Source organism: Physeter macrocephalus, chromosome 4, assembly GCF_002837175.3.
Source record: "Physeter macrocephalus isolate SW-GA chromosome 4, ASM283717v5, whole genome shotgun sequence".
Classification (NCBI taxonomy): Eukaryota; Metazoa; Chordata; class Mammalia; order Artiodactyla; family Physeteridae; genus Physeter; species Physeter macrocephalus.
Genome location: NC_041217.1, coordinates 53,983,258 through 54,008,902, shown reverse-complemented (window position 1 = coordinate 54,008,902; position 25,645 = coordinate 53,983,258). Strand labels below are relative to the sequence as shown.

Below are 25,645 nucleotides of genomic sequence, written 5' to 3'. Positions count from 1 at the left end.
TTTAACACTTGTCAAATTTTGACTGACTGTTTACATTCTTAATGAGTTCCTTATGGACAAGGACTGTGAGTTAATCACCCTTGTATCCCCAGCGTCTAGCAGAGGCCCTGACACATACATTTTATTGAATCAAAGTTGTCTAAGTTGCTTTATTTATAGCTTTGTAGGTAAGTAAAAATTTTAAATGAGATTTAAGTTGAGATGCAATTTAGGGGAACCTTCTAGAACTGTTTCTCAATTTTATCCTGGACCAACCAAAATATACATTTTACATAATACTTATTATACACACATGTAACTGAAACCAGATGTTCAGGAAACACCTTGCTGTGTGTGATGTCCTCTGATAAGTTCTATTGCATTATGTTTCATTCATTTAAAATAATGCTGGTGCAACCCACTGAAATGATTTTAGGATTCTTTAATGGGTTTTAAACCTGCAGTTTAAAAGATACCTCTCAAGAAGGCAAGCTCCATGAGAACAGGAACTTGATCATGTTCACTTCTGTATTGCTAGTTCTTAGCACATAATAGGTGTTCAATACATATTTCTTGAATGAGAGAAAGAATGGAGTTGCTTTCCCATGGGTCACGTTTAAGAACAGGACAAAGGGAAAAGCATTACATATTCCCTGCTACATTTCAGCTCATCAAGTATTTGAGTGATCTAAGTACAATATAATACAGTACACTAAGCAACATGGACGGTACAGAATTAAGACAGACTTTGTCTCAGATCTCATGCAGTTTTAGAACCCAATCCAGGAGGATAGTCAGGTACAAATAGGCCTTCTTAAAAGGAGTTTCAGGGTTTTACCAAAATTTTTATTTCACACAACTAAATTAAGTGCCTGATACGAGAGATTTTCCAGAACATGGTTTTCTGGTGTAGATGTGGTTCAGGACCAAGAATTGGCAGTACCCTGCCCCATCTATTTATCATCACTAGTAGAGTCAAACAGTGGCTTATATAAAATAAGGTTAGTCTTAAAAATATCCAAGGGGCATTCGGTTCACTGTTGATTTGACTTTTAAAAATCTGTTCTCCTTTAAATAACGTAATTCACAGTCATCCTATGTCTAGCTTGTTGTGGGTGGGTCTTAGAAATTAGATCCTTTGGTAAACAATAATTTGTTTTTGAAAATTAGTTTGCGTAGTTAGTAAAGAGGAGGAACCTTTAGCTCTGTACAAAATACATGTCACCATATTTTCCTTAGTTTTTAGATTATCGTGTCAGTATGTAGTTAGGCATATTCACACTCATGATATCAAGACAGTGCTTAGGAGCTTTTTAAGACTCAGTACAGTTCTTAAGAAGGCCAGTCTTAGGCTAACTTTAAATTTTATCATCAAAACTGAGACTACAGAGTAAAAGAGGGTGCAGGCTCAATAGTTATATTGAAGCAAACGTAAACTGGAACTGTCCCAGCAAACAAGGAAGTTTGGCTAAGGCTAGCTTTTGTGCATATGTTTATGTTTGGCTACACTGTCTCAAAAAGAAAAAACATTTTTTTTTTTTACAGAATATTTATAAAACTTGAAACACTATTAACTAAAAAATTACTGACAAATCTTTCACAATGAGGAGAGATTATGTACTCTAAAAAATTGAGGCTTAATACCTACTGTTATCAACAATTTATAAATAACTTTGTAATGAAAATGTTTTTGATACATAAAGATTTTTTTTTCTAAGACATAGAAAGTCAGCCATGTGCTTATTAGATAATATTTTCAGGTAGTGAAAAGATTGGACATTTTCTTAGAAATAATTATAATGGAATAGAATCTATATATTTGTTATAGTATAAAGCAAATTAACAGACATAGCACTGGATATTCATGATTTCATCTAAAAAAGATACTAGAAAATCTCAGTTCATTCAGTGAGTTTTTGTTGTCTCTCTGCTTTATGACTAGCCTGATGCTAAGGTACCATAGATAGCATTAAATATGATTTACTGTCAATATTAAATAGCATTTGCTGTAAGGTTATCTTGGGCTAAATCCAGTGGTACCAGAAAGACTTCATAAGGTAGTTTAACAGTGTGAGCATCAAGGACAGTTTTATATGAGATGACACTATAATAATTATCCCACAATCTCTACTAGTCAGTTTATTTTGGAATTTTAACTCAGTAATTGAAATGCCTTGTCCTAAACACCTTTTTTTGGGAATTAAGTAAAATGCTTACTTTTAATCCAGTGAACACTGGTTCTAGTTTATAGGGGAAACAGTCATACTTTATACTTAGATCATTTAATACTGCCTTTTAAGGAAGTCAGACCCAGGCTCTAAGTGGTTATATTAAGTGTTTTAAGTTCCAGACTAGGGAGATAGCATTTATCATTGTTGTTGCTTTCAAACAGGAAGCATAACATTTTATTAAATGAATAAAGCAAATCACTGACTAAAATGAAGTTTAATGAAAGTTCTCTATCAGAAGAACTTAACATTTTAATATATGACTATAATATAGTACAGTCAGTTCACTTCTGTAAGCAATGCTTTAAAATAATAAATAGAAATATTTAGGCCAATTTTTGCATTGAAGCAAGATTGAGCTCAAAAGTTAACTATAGTTATTTATGTATTTACTGCCTTCCCACATATTTCAAGATGATAACTTTTCTGTGAATGGTTTCCTCTTACCTTTTTATATTAATACTTTGGAGTGCTTTGATAAGCCTTCTAAGCTTCAGTGATACTGGCTGGTATCAAAGGAGGTAAAGCGTGTGTTAGTGGTCCTTCCTTGGCCCTCTTCTCTTTACTTACTTGCCACCTCCATGGACTTAGGAAGTACAAGACTGTAAGGTCCTAGCACCAAAGTGAGATTGGTTCTCCAGCCCTCTGCTCATGTCCTTCATGAATATATAAGAATCCTATACAACCACTGCCTTATTTACAGAGAGCTTTTACTCAGAGCTGTACTTTTCAAGAATATAAATAATAGCTTATAGGAGTCTTAGAGTCAAATTAACTTTGCCATTGTTTGCTATTCAGTTTAGTGAGTCACTGCTCTTGGTAATTTGACATCAACTCCCAAAGATTCTTGAAAATTCTGAGAATTAACAGATAGCCAGAACCAATCTGCTTATTTACACGTGCATACGACCCTTTACCAATGTGTAGAACAGAGTAGGGAAGGATCTTATTATCAATATATGTGTTTGCTACTACTAATGCTTAATGTTTACTATAGGTCAAGCACTGTTCTAGGTACTTTATACATACTAATTTATTAATCCTCATAATAGTCCTCTGTGGAAGATACTGTTTATTATCTCCATTTTTTTTTTTTTTGTGGTATGCGGGCCTCCCCCTGCTGTGGCCTCTCCCGTTGCGGAGCACAGGCTCCGGACGCGCAGGCCCAGCGGCCATGGCTCACGGGCCCGGCCGCTCCGTGGCATGTGGGATCCTCCCAGACCGGGGCGCGAACCTGGTTCCCTTGCATCGGCAGGCGGACGCACAACCACTGCGCCACCAGGGAAGCCCCTATTATCTCCATTTTATAAATAAGGACAGAGAGGATAAATATCTTTACCCAGGTCACACAACTAGTAAATAATGAAGTCAGAATTTGAACCAAGGTGTTCTGGCTCCAGGATCTGAATGGGAATCAAACACTTTTTGAGACATATTGGGTATCTTTAAAAGTTATCAAATATCAGTGTGGGATGGGGATAGATTGGGAGTTTGGGATTGACATGTACACACTACTATATTTAAAATAGATAACCAACAAGGACCTGCTGTATAGCACAGGGAAATCAGCTCAATATTCTGTAATAATCTAAATGGGAAAAGAATTTGAAAAAGAATGGATACTTGTATGGGTATAACTGAATCACTTTGCTGTACACCTGTAACTAACACATCATTGTTAATCAACTATACTCCAATATAAAATTTAAAACAATTTTTAAATAAAATTTTAAAAAACTTTTTTAAAGTTACCAAATATCTATGAAGAAAACAAGGCAAAGAACCCCCATCTCCTAACACTCAGCCCAGTGTCTTTCCACTATAGTTCAAATGCTTCAGCGTTGTTTGTTGTAATGCTTGGATCAGCCTTTTTCTATCCAAGCAATAAGCTCTGAAGTAAATTCAAAGATAATAGAAGCAATACTCTTGTGATCCAGACTGGAACACAAGAACGTTGTGGGCTTTCCTGTTTGATCCTAAGGGAAAGATAGCCTTAGATTAAGCTAACCAAATGGTTTAGTAGGTGGTTGACATGGACATGTTGTGGTAGCTCTGCTGTTGTTTCGTGGTTCGAGAGATACTATTTTGTGGTAACAGCTGGCTGGTTTACTGTTTTCCTTTGGTATGTTGGGAAAAGTTTGAGAAGAATCAAACTGTAAACTTTCAAATGAAAACATCTGATTTTTCATATAATCCTTGAGGGATTGTATAGTTGTCAGCATTGGGTAAACTTGAATGTATAGTTTCCTTTAGTGGATCTGCCCCTAGTGTTCCATTTCACTCCTGCCTCACACAGCATGGCCCTGTGTGTAGGCTTTCTCTGCAGGGCTGGCCCCAGTGTCATTATATATACCTCTTCATCCCAGCTTCTGCAGTTGTCTCAGAGCAATAGTTCAGCTAGTCTCCTGAATACTTGTTGTATTCTTAGACTTGGACAAACTCTAGCAATAAAAGTGGTCTTTTCCCAATTCAAATAAAAAGCTACGCCTTTAAATAAAATTGTCCTGTATTATCCATTTTTCCCAAGTATATAATTTCAAACTTTTAGCATCTGCTGCTATTTAGACAACAAAATCAATGAAGACATACCCAACAAAAATTAACAGAAATCTTGCTAACATCCAGTCATATCTAATTCAGCAGCTTGGTTTGTTTGTTTTTCATGGATACATTTTCTTGGCTGTGATTTCATGTTGCATATTTATATCTTCTGTTAGAAAATATCAATGTTTTATGGTTCTACAGAAGCATGAATTTCCACATAGCAAGTTTGAGAAGCTCTTTTGAGCTTTGTAGGGAGATTTTTATTCCAGAGATGCCATGTGAAATGTTTTGACAGTGGTAAATAATTTTTTAAAGTAATGACAAAGGATGGAAAACAAGTTAGAGGAGCATTGAGAAACACTACTATTAATTTCAAAAATCTTAAACTATGAGAGGATAGTAATTACATGAATAACTACCAACAGCAAATCATTGTAGGAGAGTTTCACAACTGAAATCATTCAGTAAGAGACTCAGTCCTCATACACAGCCGGCACTCCGTATCCGCAGATGCAGGGGTCTGACTGTACCACACCGTTTCAAATAAGGGACTTGAGAATCTGGGGGGGTTCTGGAACCAGTCCCCCGCGGGTGCCATGGGACTGCTGTACTTTTTCTGTTTGTTTACAGTTATATCATTAAATCTCCACTTAAAGTAGGCATCATCCATATTGTCTGCGTAGCCTTGGCAGGACTTTGAGGCAGAAGGACTAGATAAGGCTTGCTGACCTTGAATTAAACACCTGTCTTCCACAGGCAGCCTGCCCAGTTTTTAAAGAGTGAGCCTTCCAGGCGTGTTCTCTGATAATAGAGCTAGGAAGCCCTAACAGAAACAAGAACATTTAGAGAGCATCTCTGTGGAAGGCTTACCCTCTTTTCTTTGGAGTCCATTCAGAAAAAAATCACACCAAAGGAAAACATCGCATTTACTTCATAAAATTTATTCAATAATGTGCTGCTGTTTATATATGAGCGGTGGTTGACCAGAATATGTATATTTAGAGGATATTTTTTTCCTGTTTTTTTTTTTTTTTTTTTTTTCAGTCTCACTGCATGGCTTGCGGGATCTCAGTTCCCTGACCAGCGATTGAACCCAGGCCCTCAGCAGTGAAAGCGCAGAGTCCTAACAACTGGACTGCCAGGGAATTCCCTTTTTTTTTTTCTGTTCTTGATATGTTATTTGTTTATAGTCTGTTTTCTGCATGTTTTTGAAGGCAGCTATCTGGAATTAGGAATGCGGTCTGTAATTTGAGAAATAATCTATTTAAAGTTTTTGATTGGGGATAAGTATCTGCAGGAAATTTTGTCCTTGGAGGATTCATGATATTTATAGAATAGTTTTTGTTTAGGTTTGCCAACTGTGAAAGTATATACTCTTCTACCATTTGGTACAAGTTAGTAGATCCTTTACTTCTATTCCTAGCATTTTTTAAACAGTTTTATTGAGATATAGTTCACATACCATACAGTTCACCCTTTGTGTATAATTCAGTGGATTTTGGTGTATTCAGAGTTTTACAACCATCATTGCATTCAATATTAGACATTTTTCATCACCCCAGAAAGAAACCCCATACCCATTGGCAGTCACTCCCCATTTCCCTGCAAACCTCCCAGTCATAAGTAGCCACTAACCTATTTTCTATCTGTATAAAATTACCTATTCTAGGCATTTCATATAAATAGAATTATGCACTCTGTGGTCTTTCGTGATTGACTTATTTCACCTAGCATAATGTTACCAAGGTTCATTCATTTGCTGCATGCATCAGTACTTCTTTCCTTTTTGTTGAGAAATAATACTACATTTTATAGATATACCACACTGTATTTATTCATTCATCAGTTGAGGGACATTTGGGTTGTTTCCACTTTTTGGCTATAGTGAGTAATACTACTGTGAACATTGACGACAAGTTTTCGTATGACTATATATTTTCATTTCTCTTGAGTATAAACCCAGGAGTGAAATTGTGGGTCATATAGTAACTTTAGGCTTAATATTTTTTTTGAGAAACTGCCATATTTTTCCAAAACTGCTGTACCATTTTACATATATTTTATGGAATATTACTTAGCCATTAAAAAGAATGAAATAATGCCATTTGCAGCAACACGGTGGACCTGGAGATTATCATACTAAGTGAAGTAAGACAGAGAAAGACAAATATCATATGATATAGCTTATATGGAATCTTAAAAAAATGATACAAATGAAATTGTTTACAAAATAGGCTTACAGACTTAGAGAACAAACTTATGGTAACCAGGGGGGAAGGGTGGGGGGAGAAGATAGATTGGGAGTTTGGGATTGACATGTACCACTGCTATGTTTAAAATAGATAACCAACAAGGACCTACTGTATAGCACAGGGAACACTGCTCAATATTCTGTAATAACCTAAATGGGAAAAGAATTTGAAAAAGAATAGATGCATGTATAACTGAATCACTGCTGTACGCTTGAAACTAACACAATATTGTTAAGCAACTATACTCCAATATAAGATAAAAAATTTTTTAAACTAAAAATAATAATAAATAAAGTAAACAAAACTGCTGTACCATTTTAAAATCCCACCATCGGTGTATGAGGATTCCAGTTCCTCTGCATCCTTGTCACCACTTGTTATATCTGTCTTTTTGAATATAATCATCTGAGTGGGTGTGAAATGCATCTAATGGTAGTTTGTATTTGTCTTTCTTCTTTAGAGAAACACCTATTTAGATCCTTTGCCCATTTTTTAATTGGGTTATTTGTGGTGGTCTTGATTTCTAAGAGTTCTTTATATATTCTGGATATACATCCCTTATCAAATTTCTCCCAGTCTTTGGGTTGCTTTTTCACTTTACTTATGGTGTCTTTTGAATCACAAAAGGTTTTAATTTTTATGAAGTCCAATTTATTTTTTTATTTTGTTGCTTGTATATTTGGTGTCACAACTAAGAGACCATTGCCTAATTTAAGATCATGAAGATATACTTTTGTTATCTTCTAAGAGTTTTATAGTTTTAGCTTTTACATTTAGGTCTTTGATTCATTTCGAGTTAATCTTTGTATATGGTGTGAGGTAGGAGTCCCACTTCATTTATTTGCATGTGAATGTCCAGTTGTCACAGTCCTATTTCTTGAAAATACTATTTATTTCCCCCATTGAATTGTCTTCGCACCCTTGTTGAGAATCAGTTGACCATAAATATAAGGGTTTCTTTCTGAACTGAATTCTATTCCATTGGTCTGTATGTCTGTCTTTATGCCAGTTACACAGTGTGTCAATTACTGTAATGCTGTACTAAGTTTTAAAATCAGGAAGTGTGAGTATTCCAACTTTTTCAGGATTGTCTTGGCTATCAATGAAGTTTTTTGTTTTTTTTTTTTTTGGCGGTACGCAGGCCTCTCACCGTTGTGGCCTCTCTTGTTGCAGAACACAGGCTCCGGACGCGCAGCCTCAGCAGCCATGGCTCACGGGCCCAACCGCTCCACAGCATGTGGGATCTTCCCAGACCGGGGCACGAACCCGTGTCCCCTGCATTGGCAGGCGGACTCTCAACCACTGCGCCACTAGGGAAGCCCTGTCTTGGCTATCATGGGTCTCTTGAATTTCCAGCATTAGCTTGTCAATTTCTGCAGAAAAGGCAGCTGGGATTTGGATAAGGATAGCAATGAATCAGGTCAATTCAGAGAATACTGCAATCCTAACTAACAATATTAAGTCTTCTAATCTGTGAGCATGGAATGACTTTCCATTTATTTAGGTCTTTAAATTCTTTCGGTAATGTTTATAGTTTTCACTTACAAAGTTATGTAGTTCTTTGTTAAATTTATCTCTAAATATTTTTTACTGCAACTGTAAAGGGAATTGTTTTCCTAATTTCATTTTTGTATTGTTTACTGCTAGTATATAGAATTACAGTTGATGTTTGTATATTAATCTTGTACCCAGCAACCTTACTGAACTTGTTTATTATTATTGGTTTTAGTAGTTTTTTAGTGGATTACTTATGATTTCCTATATACAAGATCATGTCATTTGCAAATAGAGATAATTTTACTACTTCTCCAATCTGAATATCTTTTCTTTTTCTTCTCTATTTACCTTGGCTAGAATCTCCAGTACAGTGTTTCATAGAAGTGGCAAGAGCAGATATCCTTGTTTTGTTCCTTATATAGGTCAGATCTCATTATAGTAAACTCCAAAGGACTGACCAGATTTTTAGATGGTACATTTCTCTCTCATATTTAAGTTTCTCTCATTTTATAGATTTTCCAGTTTATGAAATGTGTCAAAACATAACCTTTTATATGTAGAATGTAAAGTCTTGAATGCAGGGAAATTTCAGACTAAAGTATATTTATACGTATACACACACACACACACACACACACACACACACGCAGGCAACAAACAGAAGTTCTAACATGGAAGAGATTATTTTCAACTGTGAAACAGCAGAGAATAAAAGATTTCTGAGTCCACGATCCCCACTCTGACAAGTACATTCCCATCCTAACCCTTTCTTAACTCTTTGGCTAAAAATAAGTGTGCAGATTTGTTTTTAATCCATGAAAGACTTTCTGTCTCTTAATAAAACATTTAGATTCCCATTATGGAAATTTATTATAAAAGCACTTTCAGAAGGCTGTTTACTGGTCAACAAAAGATAAATTGTTAAAATTAAGTGATACTATACATTAAATGGAAATAAATGTTCGATTTACTAAGAGTTTAAAACCTTTTGATTATTGCAGACAACAATTTTGTATCTGTCTCTTTTTTAAAATATTCTACATTTTGAAAGAGAAGCGCTCACACTGTAAAAAGAGAACAGGTAACTTTAAGTAGGAGCTGTCTGCATCCAGAACAAAAGCCTGTTGGTGTCATTGTTAAGGAAATCAGTTAGTAGATCAAATTATTGTTTGTAAACAGTATAAGCAATGAGATTTCTCAGTTGGAAGAGACAATTTAAGTCCTAGAAGTTGGCTGCCAAGGAAACCACTGACTGCAGTAGCCAAGATATAGAAGCAACCTAAATGTCCATCAGTGGATGAACGGATAAAAAAGATGTGGCGTGTGTGTATGTATGTATGTATGTGTATGTGTGTGTGTGTATACACACACACACACACTGGAATATTACTCAGCCATTAAAAAAAGACTGAAATCTTGCAATTTGCAGCAACGTAAATAGTTCTGGTGGGTATTATGCTAAGTGAAATAAGTCAGAGAAAAACAAATTCCATATGACTTCACTTATATGTAGAATCTGAAAAAAAAAACAAAAGCAAATGAACAAACAAGACAGAACAGAAACAAACTCATAGATAGTAGTTGCCATAGGAGTGTGGGGTGGGAAGATAGATGAAATAGGTGAAGGGGGATTAAGAGATACAGACTTCCAGCTATAAAATAATGAAGTCATGGGGATGTGATGTCCACATAGGGAATATAATCAATAATATTGTAATGACTTGGTATGGTGATGGATGGTAGCTGGTCTTATTGTGGTGATCATTTCATAACATATAAAAATATTGAATCACTGTGTTGTATACCTGAAGCTAATATAACATTCTATGTTAATTATAACTCAGTTTTTTAAAAAAGACTAGCAGAATTTTTATGCAGACTAGCATGATCAGCTTGTGGTATTTTCTACTCTCTTTCTGTAAAAGGCAGGGGAGAAAGGAGGAGGATAGCAGGAAACTTGGAAAGGCATCTTTTCTGTTGGAAGGAGACAAGGAGTAGATTTTTCTCTTTGGTTCCCCCTAACTTTTTATTTTGAAATGTTTAAATCTTCAAAAAAAGTGAAAGAAGAGTATGTTTTATGTACTCTTCACCTAGATTCACCAGTTTTTAACCATATTTGTTTTCTTTTACCCTCTTCTACACACACACACACACACACAGAAAATGTCACAACCATTATAACATTTCATTTCTAAATACTTCAACATGTATTTCCTAAAAAGACATTGTCTACTTAACCACAGTACTATTTACCAAACCCAAGAAGTTTTCAGTTGATACAATAATTTAACTAATCAACAATCCATATTAATATTTCCCTCAATTATCCCAATAATGTCTTTGGCTTTTTGTTCTTTTTTAAATCTAGGATCCAGTCAGGGCTCCTTCGTTGTATATATTGATAGTTATCGTGTCCTTTTAATCTTCCTTAAAGAATAGCCGCCCTTCTTTTGACTTTAATGTCATTATTTTTTAAAAGACCAGGCTGCTTTTCTTATAGAATGTCCCACAATCCAGATTTATCTGATTTTTCCTTATGATTATATTCTGTTTAATATATTTGACAAGAAAACTAACAAAGGAAATGCTTTCTATTTCATCACATCAGGAGGCACATAACATCAGTTTGTCCAACTGTTGATGACACTCAGTTTAATCACTTGGATAAGATGATACCATAATTTTCCATTGCTAAGGTATCTTTTCTCCTTATAATTTAGGAAAATGTGGGGTTGATACTTTAAGACCATGGGAACATTGTTCTCCAACAACCTGCTTTCAATGGTTTTAGCATCCATGATCCTTGCCTGCATCAGCTGGAGGTGCAAAATTATTTAATTCTGCCTTTACTTCATATTTATTAGGTGACTTTCCTCTGTAAAAAGAGCTTTCTCTCCTTTCACTTTTTGTTTTTCTGTTTTGTTTGTTTGGGAGGTTTTTGTTTGTTTGTTTGGTATTACTGCAGACTCAGATTATTTGTTATTCAGTATGCTATAGTCCATTATTGTCGTTATTCTTTTTATATTCAGATTTTCCCAAAGTTGACCACTGAAAGCACCATCAACAGCCTCTGTATCATTTTGCCATGTCTCCATTTTTCTTTTCCTTTTGTTCGCCTAACATATCCTAGAAATTACTCTCTATCAGTTTCTCGAGAGTATCCCCCTTCTTTTTATGGTTTTGTAATATTCCAAATATTGTTTATCATAGTTTATTCAACCAGTACCTTATAGGTGCACATTTAAGTTGTTACCAGTATTTTGCTAATACAGATAATGCTGCTGCTTGTGTTTTATATATATGCAGCCTATTCTTTTAAGATAGTATAAATGTTCAAATAAATTGAAGCCTGCTAAGAGAATATAGTATTTTACTTTAACATTTTTCTAATTATAAAAGTTGGTAATACACATAATTCATAAAATTCAGAAAAACAGTCCTGAAATGTATGGAGTTAAAAGTGAAAGTATTCCTTTACACACCTGTATTCCCACCCCTGCGCTATATCTACTCCCCTCCCCCAAACTTAACAGTTTGATCCGTAATGCTTCAAATTTTCTTTTGTTGTAATTGGTGGTGGTTTTATTTTTCCATATTTAGCATGTAAACATACACTCAGGGCCAATTTATTTAACTTACAGAAATGTGATCTTGCTACAGATAATGTGTTATGACCTGGTGTTTTTACTTTATATGTCTTAGATATCTTTTTATGCCCTTACGTATTGAGTTAACTCATTTATTTCAGTAGCTGTATGATAGTTCATAATATGGATTTACCATCGTTTATGTAGCCATTTTCCTATCGATATTTAGATTGTTTCCAGTTTTTCAGTGCTATAGACAACTGCAGTTAATACCCTGGAACATGTCTCTGCTTATGTTCAAGCATTTCTGTAGGATAGATTCCAGGAGATGGAATGGTTAATTAATTGTTATTGATTCACATTTCTGCAGTATCTTCCTGACATCCTTACCAACACTAAGTATTAGCAATATTTTGTATATTTGCCAATACAATGAATAATAATTTTTAAAAAAAAACAGGGAATTCCCTAGTGGTCCAGTGGTTAAGACTCCGCACTTTCACTGCCTAGGGCCTGGGTTCAGTCCCTGGTCAGGGAACTAAGATACCGCGAGCTGAGCGGCCAAAAAAAATGAATGGTAACTTATTGTTTTAATTAGCATTTTTCTGTTACTAGGGAGATCTGTTTACTAGTCCATGTTTGTTAGCCACAGATTTCTTCTATGATTGCTCACTTTTGTCTGTGGGAGTTATTTTTTTTTAGTGGAGTTTTTGTATATAGTATTCCTTGCTGTCTGAACTTTTGCTGCCCAAATTCTGGAATGAAATAGATTTGGATAAATGTTTTGAGAAATCCCTTACTATATGTACCCTCGCTACTCTCCATCCAAAATCAAATTGATTCAGATAAAAAGGTGTCACTCACCTTCCTAACTTGCCATCTAAATTCAGACTGTCCAAAATCAGGAATCAAATAGGATGAGATAGAGAGGAAGATTTGTATTCTCATACTAATCTTAACGTTAACAACTTTTTTCTCCCTGTGTATTGTTTATCTTTTGTTCTTGTTTGTGTAGTTTTACACAATAAAAAGTTGTAGGGCTTCCCTGGTGGCGCAGTTGTTGAGAGTCCACCTGCCAATGCAGGGGACACGGGTTCGTGCCCCGGTCCGGGAAGATCCCATATGCCAGGGAGCGGCTGGGCCCGTGAGCCATGGCCGCTGAGCCTGCGCTCCCGGAGCCTGTGCTCCGCAACGGGAGAGGCCACAACAGTGAGAGGCCCGCAAAAACAAAAAAAAATTATAAATGTTTATGTTAAATATCTGTTGTTTTCCTCTATACTAGGTTTTGCTTTACTTAGGTTGGCTTTTCCCATCTAAGATTTTTTTTTCTGTATTTTTAAAACTTATTACAGAATACTGAGCAGAGTTCCCTGTGCTATACAATAGGTCCTTGTTGGTTATCTCTTTTAAATATAGCAGCGTGTACATGTCAATCCCAAACTCCCAGTCTGTCCTTCCCCACTGGGAACCATAAGTTCATTCTCTTAAGTCTGGGAGTCTGTTTCTGTTTTGTAGATAAGTTCATTTTAAGATTTTTAAAATCTATTTTATTTTCTTCTATATGATTATTTTTAGAAACACTGAAAGTTTTAGGTGTGTGAAATGTATTTTTATGCATAGTCAATTTTATCAACACATTTATAATAACTTATTCTTTATCATTAATTTTAAATACTACCTTTTTCATATACCAGATTCTTATGTATATAAGGATGTTCCTGCAACAGTACCATACTGTTTGATTATTCTGATATCTAGATGAGACAGTCCCTTGTTCTTTTTTAAATGTTTCTTGTTTATTATTAATTTTTCTTCCAGTAACATTTTAGGGGGAAAAGTCTCCCTTATCATTTATGCTTCCTCCAGCAGTGTATGAGAATGTGCATTTTCCCAGGTCTGGGAGAAACTGGCTTGGGGGTCTGAAGCCAAGGTTAAGCCTTGAATAAACCTAGAAAAATTAAAATCAAATCATGTACCCTCTAACCTGGGAGAAATCAAATAGGTTTGTAACACTGTTAAGTGTTACCTAAGTGTTTGTTTAGCATTAACTCCTTTACGTTCTAGGTGTAACCCTCTCCCCTCCACACTAACCCCTTTCACAGTCATCTCACAGAATTTCACATCACATTACTTGTGTACATCCACTTCCCTCTACCTGGCATTTCTTCTCATTCCCCACCACCTCCCCCCAGCAACCTCACTTTACCCTCGATATTTTCTGTGTGGGGAAATCTCATTTGTTCCTAAAAACTCAGTTCAGTTATTGCCTTTTCTGGGAAGTTTTTCTTCATGCCAACAGTAAGAAGATTGTTCTAATCTTCGTGTCTCATATTATTTATTCCTAATATTATCATTATCAAACTTTGAGCTGAATCTGGACATATATGCCAAATGCTTTTGAAAAAGAATAAAATATCCCTGTCTTCAGGAAGCATACCAGAGAATGAAAGGGAACACTTAAGATAGAAGAAAAATAGGTATGAACACAGATATTATATGTGATTCTTTAAGAAGTCACTAACAGGAGAGATTTTATATCACTTTTTTCCCCAACCTAACCAGGTTTAGATTTTATGGCTTATGTGCTAAGCCTTAGATAAGGTGCTTATACACAAACTGAGACATTCATTTGAATTCCATATGGGATGTGGCATAAGCAAAAGCACAGAGTTAGGACTGAATGTGTCGTTATCATGGGAGTTTCAGACCTGTAAGGAAAATACCAAGAAATGGGATTAGAAAGGCCTAAATATTCAGTAAAAGATTTGGAAAGTAGTAGCCTCCTATAACGTGGATTTGAATTATAAACAAATATTCTGAATCTTTTTCTTTTTTTCTTCAGTATTGGATGAATGAATACACCTCATCCATCGGAATTGGAGTTTTTCATTCAGGAATTGAAGTATATGGTAGAGGTACGTGTACACACAGTCTAAATATACTTTCTGAAGATTTTTCTCATTTAAAGGAGTTGCAAAATCATGACTGTAGCTCTTCCTTTTTTTTTTAAAGTACTTCCATACTTTATTGTAAAAAGTAGAAGAAAATCTCCCCATATTTGTTTATACTGTATTTTAGAAAAATGCCCAAAGTGGAATGTATCTGGGGAGAAAGTACTCAAAGTACACAAGTGTGTATTGATTTGGTTATCTTTTATTCTAGATACTATGTCTTAAAAAATATTTTCCTTTCGAGATTGTTACACTATGACAGTTTTGCTTTAATATGTATTGGCATTCCTAAGGAACCTTGCACTTTGAAAAATAGTGTGATAAAAATAATCATTTTGGTTGGAAAAGGTTTGGTGCTAGAATGTCAAACTTGAAATACCAATTTCCTGAGGGAATTTCAGTAACAAATTTGTCTTTGTATACCTACAAATATATAAAGTTTAAAAATATCGCTGAGCAAATCCTGCCTTTGATTACATCTAGCTTTTTGCTTAAGAGTGATGGCCTTTGTCATTAACTCAGCCCTTTTTATTCTTTATTACCCTTCATTATGATAAACATAATTGGAGCCGCTCAAATCAAGCAGCTCTGTTTCAACAGTTTTTTCCTTTGTTCTAATTCTCTCTTGATACAAGATAATCTCCTGATCAAGTTTTAAGTAGAATGTTCTGCATAAGACACATTGCTGATTTCATCAAGGTTGTAATAATATACTAGTATGAATCATAAACTCACCATATAGCAGAAATGTTTTTATTTGCTTCAGCTAGGAAGTCTTTGCTATAATGTTACTGCAGTTTACTCCCAGTTACCCCTGAAGACTACATACCAACTTTAGCTAATACAAAGAAAAGGCTCATTTACTTAAATGTGTCAGTGTGGTGTTTTACTGTCCCTTTTTATATGCTAAATTAACTGCTTCTAGGTGCAGTGTACCATATTAAATGTTTGCTATAAAGATCTGCCACATAAGCTCCATTTTACCTGAAAGACTGCATCTACCAGATAATTCCAAAAAGCAGTGAGGTTTGTGCTGAAAGTTCCAGTGGTTGGAGTATTGATATGGGTGAAATGGTAGTCTGTGGGTTTGCTCCCTGTTTGATTTGGCTTTTGCCAAAGTTGCATGTATATTCCCTTTTAACTGAATTTGTATGGTGTGTTACAGTTTGTTTTTTTAAGTGCCATCGAATTTTGGACCACATGACCACGCTGCTCTGAGGTAGATTGGAGCATGAGACATTTTCTCCATTTTTCAGATGAAGAAACTAAAGCTCAGACCTGCTGAAAGTCATACTGCTAATTAACAGAACTAGGACTTGAACCCAAGTATTCTTATATACTAGTCCATTATTCTTTTATCTGCCTAATCATTGCTCCCTTTCATAAAATGACTTAGGAATAATTAGAAACATGGCTCAAAACAGCAAAGCCAGGGCCAAATACATTCCTAAAAGTGAATTATTGCTTCTTGAATAGAAGAATAAGTGGGTCTACAACTTTCCTTACTATAATTGAGAAAGTTGAAAATCGAAATACGATCTTTCCACGTCTAACCTTATCTACAGTGTTTTATAAAATTCTCTCATTAAATTTTTAATGTATGTTTTAGAATTAAATGCTAAATACTTTCTTATTCTACATTATTGCTTGTTTTTTCTGAAAGGTCTGAATCAAAAGTAAATGTATTGTAGAATTGCCTTTTTCTTTCCCATGCTTTGTTCTGACCTTATAAGATTGTATTTAATAAATTTTTAAGTGACAAGATTAATTTAAGCGTTTGTTTGGAATTCTTTAAGTAAGCCTACTAAGATTTGCCATTTAAATATTTAAATATCTAGTACCAGAATTGTAGCCAGAAATTTTATTTCCTTCCTGATTTGAAACCATTCTCCATTTTTGTTCTGAAAGAGAGTTTGTACCTGATGAGGCTGGATGTACATTCACTGTAGTACAAGTAGCTCTCTCCCAGCTTAAAGATGTGCTGTGGAAAGTGTATGTGTCTTTATGTGTGCGTGGGTGTGTATGTTAATTTTGCAGCTTATCTTTTCTTGAATGAGGGGAATTGAATTCAGTTTTTCTGGTTTGCTAATGTATTTTCCCTCTTACTCAAAGATAAACCAAGAGTCTTCATCCCAGGAACCATGAAAACTCATTGTTATTAGACAGTTTTTCCAATAAAGTCCAGGTTTGAAATTTGATCACTTTAATTTAGAAAGTGGCAAAACACAGAACTGACCACCTACATACTTTGGCGTGATAGGTAAATGCAGGGACTTTTTGCACCTTTGAGTGTTAGTCTCCTCTAGCCAATATAAAGTAAACATAGAAGTCAGGATTACCTTTGAGCGTCTTTTGTTATTAGAGTTTCAAGTCCTTTATGTCAAGCTGTTCTATACAAGTAATAGGTAAATAAGATGTTTGTGAAAGCATTACTAAATTGAAAAATATTTAGATGGTATCATTATTATCCTCATCATTTATTAAATCTAATTCAGCATACTGGTTAAGTTTTATGTGATAAATACTAAAAATCATGAGTTTTCTCTTTTCAGAATTTGCTTATGGTGGCCATCCTTACCCCTTTTCTGGAATATTTGAAATTTCCCCAGGAAATGCTTCTGAACTAGGAGAAACATTTAAATTTAAGTAAGTAGGGAGGATAATTTTTATTACACTGTCTTAGATGCCAAAGCTTGTTTTCAGGCATACAGAATTCATTCTGTAGATTAAAATCTAGGAACTTAAAATGTTTCTTTAATGTTGTTTTAGTTGCCTACACTTTAAAATCAAATCTAAATTGTTGTGTAAAGATAGTAATCAGCCAAATAAAGTGCCTGAAATAAGCAAGTCTGTTGCTCTTATTCAGGACCCACAAAAGTTACTATGTCTACTTTTAAAATGTTTTTACCTGGTATAAGATTCTGCTTTAGAAAACATTTCCTATATAATGACTGCTTCCCCTCAGTCTCCTATTTGGGGGGAGATGGAGGAAAGTTTTATTAACTTAACATTCTTAAAAATCTCTTCATTTTCCCAATGAAAGGGACACTGTTTACAAACTTGAAATAACTAAACTAAAATAATTTGAATAGATTAGCCAAGAAACTGTTGTTAAGGTACGTGTATTATACGTATTGATAAACCTAAAATGTATGGATCTGAGTGTACTGTGGAGCCTTATGTGTAGTAAACAGCACTGAAAACCTGAATGCTAATAATCAAATTTCCATTCCTTAATTGAATTTTGTATTTAAAGTGATAGTTAGAATCTTAGTTTCAAGGAACTTTAAAGAAACTTGTGGACCTATAATAGTTAACTTGCCAAGTGAAAAATACTGAAATGAGGTTATAACATTGAAATTCAGTATAAGGCTGTATCTTTTTATCACTACTGAGTTAATGATTCTCTTAACCTATAACTAATTTGAAATATTTACACACAGAAGTGCTATAATGCCAGCCTGAATCCATTCCTTAGGTCTCCCTTTGGTCAAAACTGCTAGATAAAAGTATTTTCTAAGTATTGTCAGCTTTCTTGGATACCTGACTTGTATCTGACTAAAATTATACTCTATTGAATGATGTCTATTGCATTTCCAGGGTAGTAGTTTGGGAGTGGTGGCGGGGCTGGTTGCCTTTTTGGGTTTGGTGTATTGTTTTTTTGGTTTGGTGTATTGTTCTGGGGGGTTTGGGGTTTATAACGCTTTTTTAAAGATTAGTCATTTGACAGTCATCTCACTGCAGCCCAGTGGCAGATAACTTAAAAGATTATTTCTAAGTGAGAATATGACCAGCCATTTGATGGTGAGTGTAATTAAGCAAGAATATTTGCAGCATGGATCTGGTTCTCTAATAATGTAACTGCTAATGTAATAGTAATAAAAATAACTGTGATATTATATTTTTAATATGACACTGTTTAATAAAGAAAATGACTTATTTTGCATTTGTATTATTTAGAAGTGGTATACTTAAGAGTTTATTGCTTTTAAAAAGTAGAAAATAATCGAAATTATTAAAATACCTTATTTACCTTTTAGTCTTCTTACAGTAACCCTGCTTTGTTACATCAGTCATAATATTCCTGGCAATAAGCATTTCTGGAAATGAGTCTTTAAGCATGCCTATAATACCTATAACTCACGCAGCTATATTCTTTTTTTTCTCTTTTCTTTTTCTTTTTTTTTGTTCTTTAAGAGAAGCTGTTGTTTTAGGGAGCACCGACTTCCTAGAAGATGATATAGAAAAAATTGTAGAAGAATTAGGAAAAGAATACAAAGGCAACGCTTACCATTTGATGCATAAAAACTGCAATCACTTTTCTTCGGCTTTATCAGAGGTAAGTTAAATTTTATTCTAAAAGTTCTTCAAATAAATAACACTAGTATATTTACTGTCCCACTATATTTAATCAATTATTTTTTTCTGATTATTTATGTTGTGTAATATATGGTATTTTATTTCTTTTATGTGAATATTTCTTTTATATGAGTGACCTTTCCAAAGTTGGTAACTTTAGAGTCAGCACAGTTTTAAACTGTAATTCTGTTCATGACTTTGCAGTGAGTAGAGTGAATACAATAACGGGTCTCTTCTTATTCTAATTTGTTTCATCACAATCTTATATTTTCACTTAAAAATTAATGCCTAGGGGGTTGGGGAAGAAAAAAATAAAAATAATAAAAAAATTTTTAAATTAATGCTTAAGTGACTTCTGCTTCTTAGCCACTATGATTTGTCTTTTCCTAAATTTTAGTTGCCAACTTGAAATTTTTCTGGCTCTTACTTAATAAGAAGTAATTCATTTCTCCTATCTTGAAATTTTACTCTGCCAGTTTATCACACACGCACTTATTTGCCTTCCCAGTTCTTGAATGCCAAGCAGAAAACCAAAAGTAGATCCAAATTAAAGGACTTTAAAAAAGAAAATGATGGGAAGAAAGCAAGTGATTATAAAATAAGGTCTGGAGAATTAAAAAGCACTTGAAACAGCTTCCCAGCTTTCTGACCCTTAGCAGATGGTTGCAGAAGCCACATCAGGTACCCACAGAAATTGTGAAATGTGTAAAAGAGAAAATGAGCTGCTGCTTCAGTGACCTCCTCTGCAGAGCTGCTTAGCTACCTGGCCCTTTTCACTGCCCTCATGGCTTCCACAGCATAGGTTTCAAACAGGACTACAGCAGACTACTGCTGTGCTTCTCAAATTATTTTTTGAGGACCGGCGGCATTAGCATCACATAGGAATTTGTAAGATATACATCATTTCTACCCCACCATAGATGTACTGAATCAGAATCTTCATTTTAACATGATCCCCAGATGATTCATAAAAGTTGGAGAAGCACCCACTAGTCTAGTGGGTGCATTGATACCGCAGAGGTGACCAAGTTGATTTTCAAGGAAGAGAGAAGGTCGTTCTAAGCTTTCTTGACCCTAGACATTACATTTGTAGGAAATGCATTCAAAGATCCATAGAATGTTAAAATTAGCAAAGATTTTAGACAGCATCTAATCTAGTCTCCTCATTTTATAGATTAAGTAACAGGCCCTGATTGGGGAAATGACTTACCAAGATTGTGGAGAACTCAGATTAGACCCAGACTGCTTATTAGTTCAGTGCTTGTTATATTTTATCGTTACTTCCTCTGGTTCCAATTTATCCTCTCTCCCAAATAAATTATTAGCTTTATTGAACATCTGTAACACCACCTCAGCCCTGGTCTAACCCTAAAACCATATTGGAGTTGAGTGCTCGAAGAACAATTCTAGATTTCCCTGGAGCCGTCTTTTTAGGTCACAATTTTCATGGTTTCACCCGTGTGAGTGCTGAATTGTTAAAGAAACTGAGACTCAGAAGTTTAGGGGACTTAGCCTAGCCTAGCCAGCTTGTTAGTGACAACTGAGACTAGAATTCTGGATAGTGAAGGAGGTAAGGGGCTATTTTTAGTAAACCTCATATAATCAAGGCAAAAAAATTTAATGTGAGGCACTGTTAAAAAGTTATTAAATGTAATGTGCTTCTACATCTTTGACAACATAGTTTCTACATGTGTCGTATAACCAGTTACAGATAGAAAACCATAGCTAATTATAAATGATTGTTGTTATGTGTACTCTGTTATTCAAAATTGTTCCAAAAATTCTAAGAAGCATCAGTTATCATTTCAGATGCTTCTCTACAACAAGGATTAGCAAACCACTACAACCTGCACACCAATACCAGCCTACCACCTGTTTTTGTACAGCCTGCAAGCTAAAGATGGTTTTTACTTTTTTTATTAATTAATTTATTTATTTATTTATTTTTGGCTGCATTGGGTCTTCGTTGCTGCGTGTGGGCTCTCTCTAGTTGTGGCGAGCAGGGGCTACTCTTCATTGCAGTGCACAGTCTTCTTGTTGCGGAGCATGGGCTCTAGGTGCGTGGGCTTCAGTAGTTGTGGCTCATGGGCTCTAGAGCGCAGGCTCTGTAGTTGTGGCACACGGGCTTAGTTGCTCCGTGGCATGTGGGATCTTCCCGGACCAGGGCTCGAACCCATGTCCCCTGCATTGGCAGGCGGATTCTCAACCACTACGCCACCAGGGAAGTCCCAATTTTTACATCTTTAAACCATTGGGAAAAGGTCGAAAGAAGAATATATAGTTACATGTATAAATTATATGAAATTCACATTTCAGTATCCATTAAAACCTGACTGGAACACATCTGTACCCATTTTTTTAACCTATCATCTTTACTGCTTACAGGCTGCAGCAGCAGAGTTGAGTAATTGTATCAGAAACCACATGGTCTGCGGAGCCTAAAATATTTACTGTTTGACTCTTTATAGATAAAGTTTCCCAACCCCTACACTACAGGTCAAATGCATTTGAATCTGATTCAGATTGACTTAGACAATGAGGAAATACTGTATCTCACAAAACAAGAAGTCCAGGATAAGGTGGGCTCCATCCATGTCAGTATGGTCAGTGTCTCAACTGTGTGTCACCAGTGGCCTAAGGTCTTTTTATCTCTCTGAGCTGCCATCCTTAGGGTGTTAGGTTGGCTCTGCCCTCAGGCTAGCTCCCTTTATGGTTTTCAGGTAGTTGCAACAATTTTAGGCACCATATCCTGATACAGCAACATCAAGAGGAAAAAGAAAGCTCTGTCTCTCCCGTTACTTCTGAGAAACTGAGAGTTTCTCCAGAACCTCCCACCCTTTCCAAAGCAGGTCATGTTTCATGGCCAGAATTGGGTTGAATGCCATTTCTAAACCAGTCACTAGCAAGAATGGCATTGCCGTTACTAAATGCCACTGGCCTGAATACCTTCTGTAAATTAATGTTTTCAGTGGGAAATTCCAAACCTGAATAAAAGTAGAGAGAATAGTATAATGAGCCTGATATACATATCACTTAGCTTCAAAAATTATCAACTCATGGCTAATTTTGTTTCATCCGTAAATGCCCACTCCGAAATAACACTCTGATCCCTAGATTACTTTGAAACAAATCCCAGGTGTTATTTCAGTTGTAAATAGTTTACTTTGTAGCTCCGAAGATAAAGATTCTTTCAACATAACTACAAATATTAGCAACCTAAAAAAAATTAACATGCATTCCTTAATATAATGCAAATATACAATGTTGAAATGTTCCCAATTGTCATAATTTTTTTTTTTTTTTTTTTTTTTTTTTGTGGTATAAACCTCATATAATCAAGGCAAAAAAATTTAATGTGAGGCACTGTTAAAAAGTTATTAAATGTAATGTGCTTCTACATCTTTGACAACATAGTTTCTACATGTGTCGTATAACCAGTTACAGATAGAAAACCATAGCTAATTATAAATGATTGTTGTTATGTGTACTCTGTTATTCAAAATTGTTCCAAAAATTCTAAGAAGCATCAGTTATCATTTCAGATGCTTCTCTACAACAAGGATTAGCAAACCACTACAACCTGCACACCAATACCAGCCTACCACCTGTTTTTGTACAGCCTGCAAGCTAAAGATGGTTTTTACTTTTTTTATTAATTAATTTATTTATTTATTTATTTTTGGCTGCATTGGGTCTTCGTTGCTGCGTGTGGGCTCTCTCTAGTTGTGGCGAGCAGGGGCTACTCTTCATTGCAGTGCACAGTCTTCTTGTTGCGGAGCATGGGCTCTAGGTGCGTGGGCTTCAGTAGTTGTGGCTCATGGGCTCTAGAGCGCAGGCTCTGTAGTTGTGGCACACGGGCTTAGTTGCTCCGTGGCATGTGGGATCTTCCCGGACCAGGGCTCGAACCCATGTCCCCTGCATTGGCAGGCGGATTCTCAACCACTACGCCACCAGGGAAGTCCCAATTTTTACATCTTTAAACCATTGGGAAAAGGTCGAAAGAAGAATATATAGTTACATGTATAAATTATATGAAATTCACATTTCAGTATCCATTAAAACCTGACTGGAACACATCTGTACCCATTTTTTTAACCTATCATCTTTACTGCTTACAGGCTGCAGCAGCAGAGTTGAGTAATTGTATCAGAAACCACATGGTCTGCGGAGCCTAAAATATTTACTGTTTGACTCTTTATAGATAAAGTTTCCCAACCCCTACACTACAGGTCAAATGCATTTGAATCTGATTCAGATTGACTTAGACAATGAGGAAATACTGTATCTCACAAAACAAGAAGTCCAGGATAAGGTGGGCTCCATCCATGTCAGTATGGTCAGTGTCTCAACTGTGTGTCACCAGTGGCCTAAGGTCTTTTTATCTCTCTGAGCTGCCATCCTTAGGGTGTTAGGTTGGCTCTGCCCTCAGGCTAGCTCCCTTTATGGTTTTCAGGTAGTTGCAACAATTTTAGGCACCATATCCTGATACAGCAACATCAAGAGGAAAAAGAAAGCTCTGTCTCTCCCGTTACTTCTGAGAAACTGAGAGTTTCTCCAGAACCTCCCACCCTTTCCAAAGCAGGTCATGTTTCATGGCCAGAATTGGGTTGAATGCCATTTCTAAACCAGTCACTAGCAAGAATGGCATTGCCGTTACTAAATGCCACTGGCCTGAATACCTTCTGTAAATTAATGTTTTCAGTGGGAAATTCCAAACCTGAATAAAAGTAGAGAGAATAGTATAATGAGCCTGATATACATATCACTTAGCTTCAAAAATTATCAACTCATGGCTAATTTTGTTTCATCCGTAAATGCCCACTCCGAAATAACACTCTGATCCCTAGATTACTTTGAAACAAATCCCAGGTGTTATTTCAGTTGTAAATAGTTTACTTTGTAGCTCCGAAGATAAAGATTCTTTCAACATAACTACAAATATTAGCAACCTAAAAAAAATTAACATGCATTCCTTAATATAATGCAAATATACAATGTTGAAATGTTCCCAATTGTCATAATTTTTTTTTTTTTTTTTTTTTTTTTTTGTGGTATGCGGGCCTCCCTCTGTTGTGGCCTCCATCGGCAGGCGGACGCGCAACCACTGCGCCACCAGGGAAGCCCTGTCATAATTTTTTAACAATTTGTTTGAATCAGGATAAATAAAAGCCATACCCGCTTGTTACCATGAGGTTCAGTCCACATAGGAAAGGTAGGATAGATGTCTTGATTCTTTTCCGTTACTTAACAGTCTTCAAAAAAAAAAGAATTGGTTCCTGTGCTGTGCAGAGAAAAATTAACATAGTAGAGGGCTTTACTGTTAGGAAAGCATATTGTGGAGAGAAGGCCAAGGGTGTGACTGGATAACCTTTTGCTGCTGCTGAAGAGATTAAACATGTGACTCGTGGATCCTCTCAGCCATCTCAGTGGAAATCAGGAATAGAAATGGGATTTTCCAGGAAAGATCTGTAGAGGAACCTCTTATCCAATAGAGTGAATCCCACAGGAGACTCATCATTTTTGAGGATGTTATATTAGCAGAAACACTGCCGGCTTGCACTGAAAGAGGACAGAATGAAAGATGACTGTTGGATTCCGAAATTTCAGAGGCAGTAAACAGCCTGGCGAAAAAGGGTAATTTCAAGGGCCCAGATGACAGAACTGAGGGCTGCAGAGGATTAGTCCCAGGCCTTGAAACCTAATGGAGGTTGCCCAGTCAGATTTTGAAATTGCTTGTCGGGGGGCTTCCCTGGTGGTGCAGTGGTTAAGAATCCGCCTGCCAATGCAGAGGACATGGGTTCCATCCCTGGTCCGGGAAGGTCCCACATGCCTTGGAGCACCTAAGCCCATGCACCATGACTACTGAGCCTGTACTCTAGAGCCCGCGAGCCACAACTACTGAGCCTGCGTGCTGCAACTACTGAAGCCCGCGCCTAGAGCCCATGCTCCGCAGCAAGAGAAGCCACCACAGTGAGAAGCCCGCACAACACAACAAAGAGTAGCCCCCACTCGCTGCAACTAGAGAAAGCCCGCGCGCAGCAGCAAAGACCCAGTGCAGCCAAAAATAAATAATAAAATAAATTTATAAAAGGAAATTGCTTGGGACTAATGATTCCTTTCTTCCTTCCATGTTCTCCCTTTTAGAATGGGAATGTCTATAACTTAACTCTGTGCCGGTCCACCGTTATATTTGGGGGGGCATCCTACACGCACTTAGTTTTTTTAACTTAACATTGTATCATGGAGTT

General features: G+C 35.9%; 1 protein-coding gene across 6 annotated transcripts in view; it reads left to right on the top strand.

Moving 5' to 3' along the window:
- Positions 1-25,645, top strand: part of DESI2 (desumoylating isopeptidase 2) — a 42,889-nt gene that overhangs the window by 11,881 nt on the left and 5,363 nt on the right. For 5 of the 6 annotated variants that reach the window (XR_003679448.2, XR_003679447.2, XM_024133657.3 and 2 more), the window contains 3 exons: positions 14,930-15,002; positions 17,591-17,684; positions 19,236-19,377. Coding sequence is in view for 4 of the 6 variants with exons in the window: in XM_024133657.3 (XP_023989425.1) it covers positions 14,930-15,002; positions 17,591-17,684; positions 19,236-19,377 (309 nt within the window). In the remaining 2 variants the exon portion in view is untranslated. The remainder of the gene's footprint in view (positions 1-14,929; positions 15,003-17,590; positions 17,685-19,235; positions 19,378-25,645) is intronic. The other variant, XM_024133660.3, reaches the window with a different exon arrangement.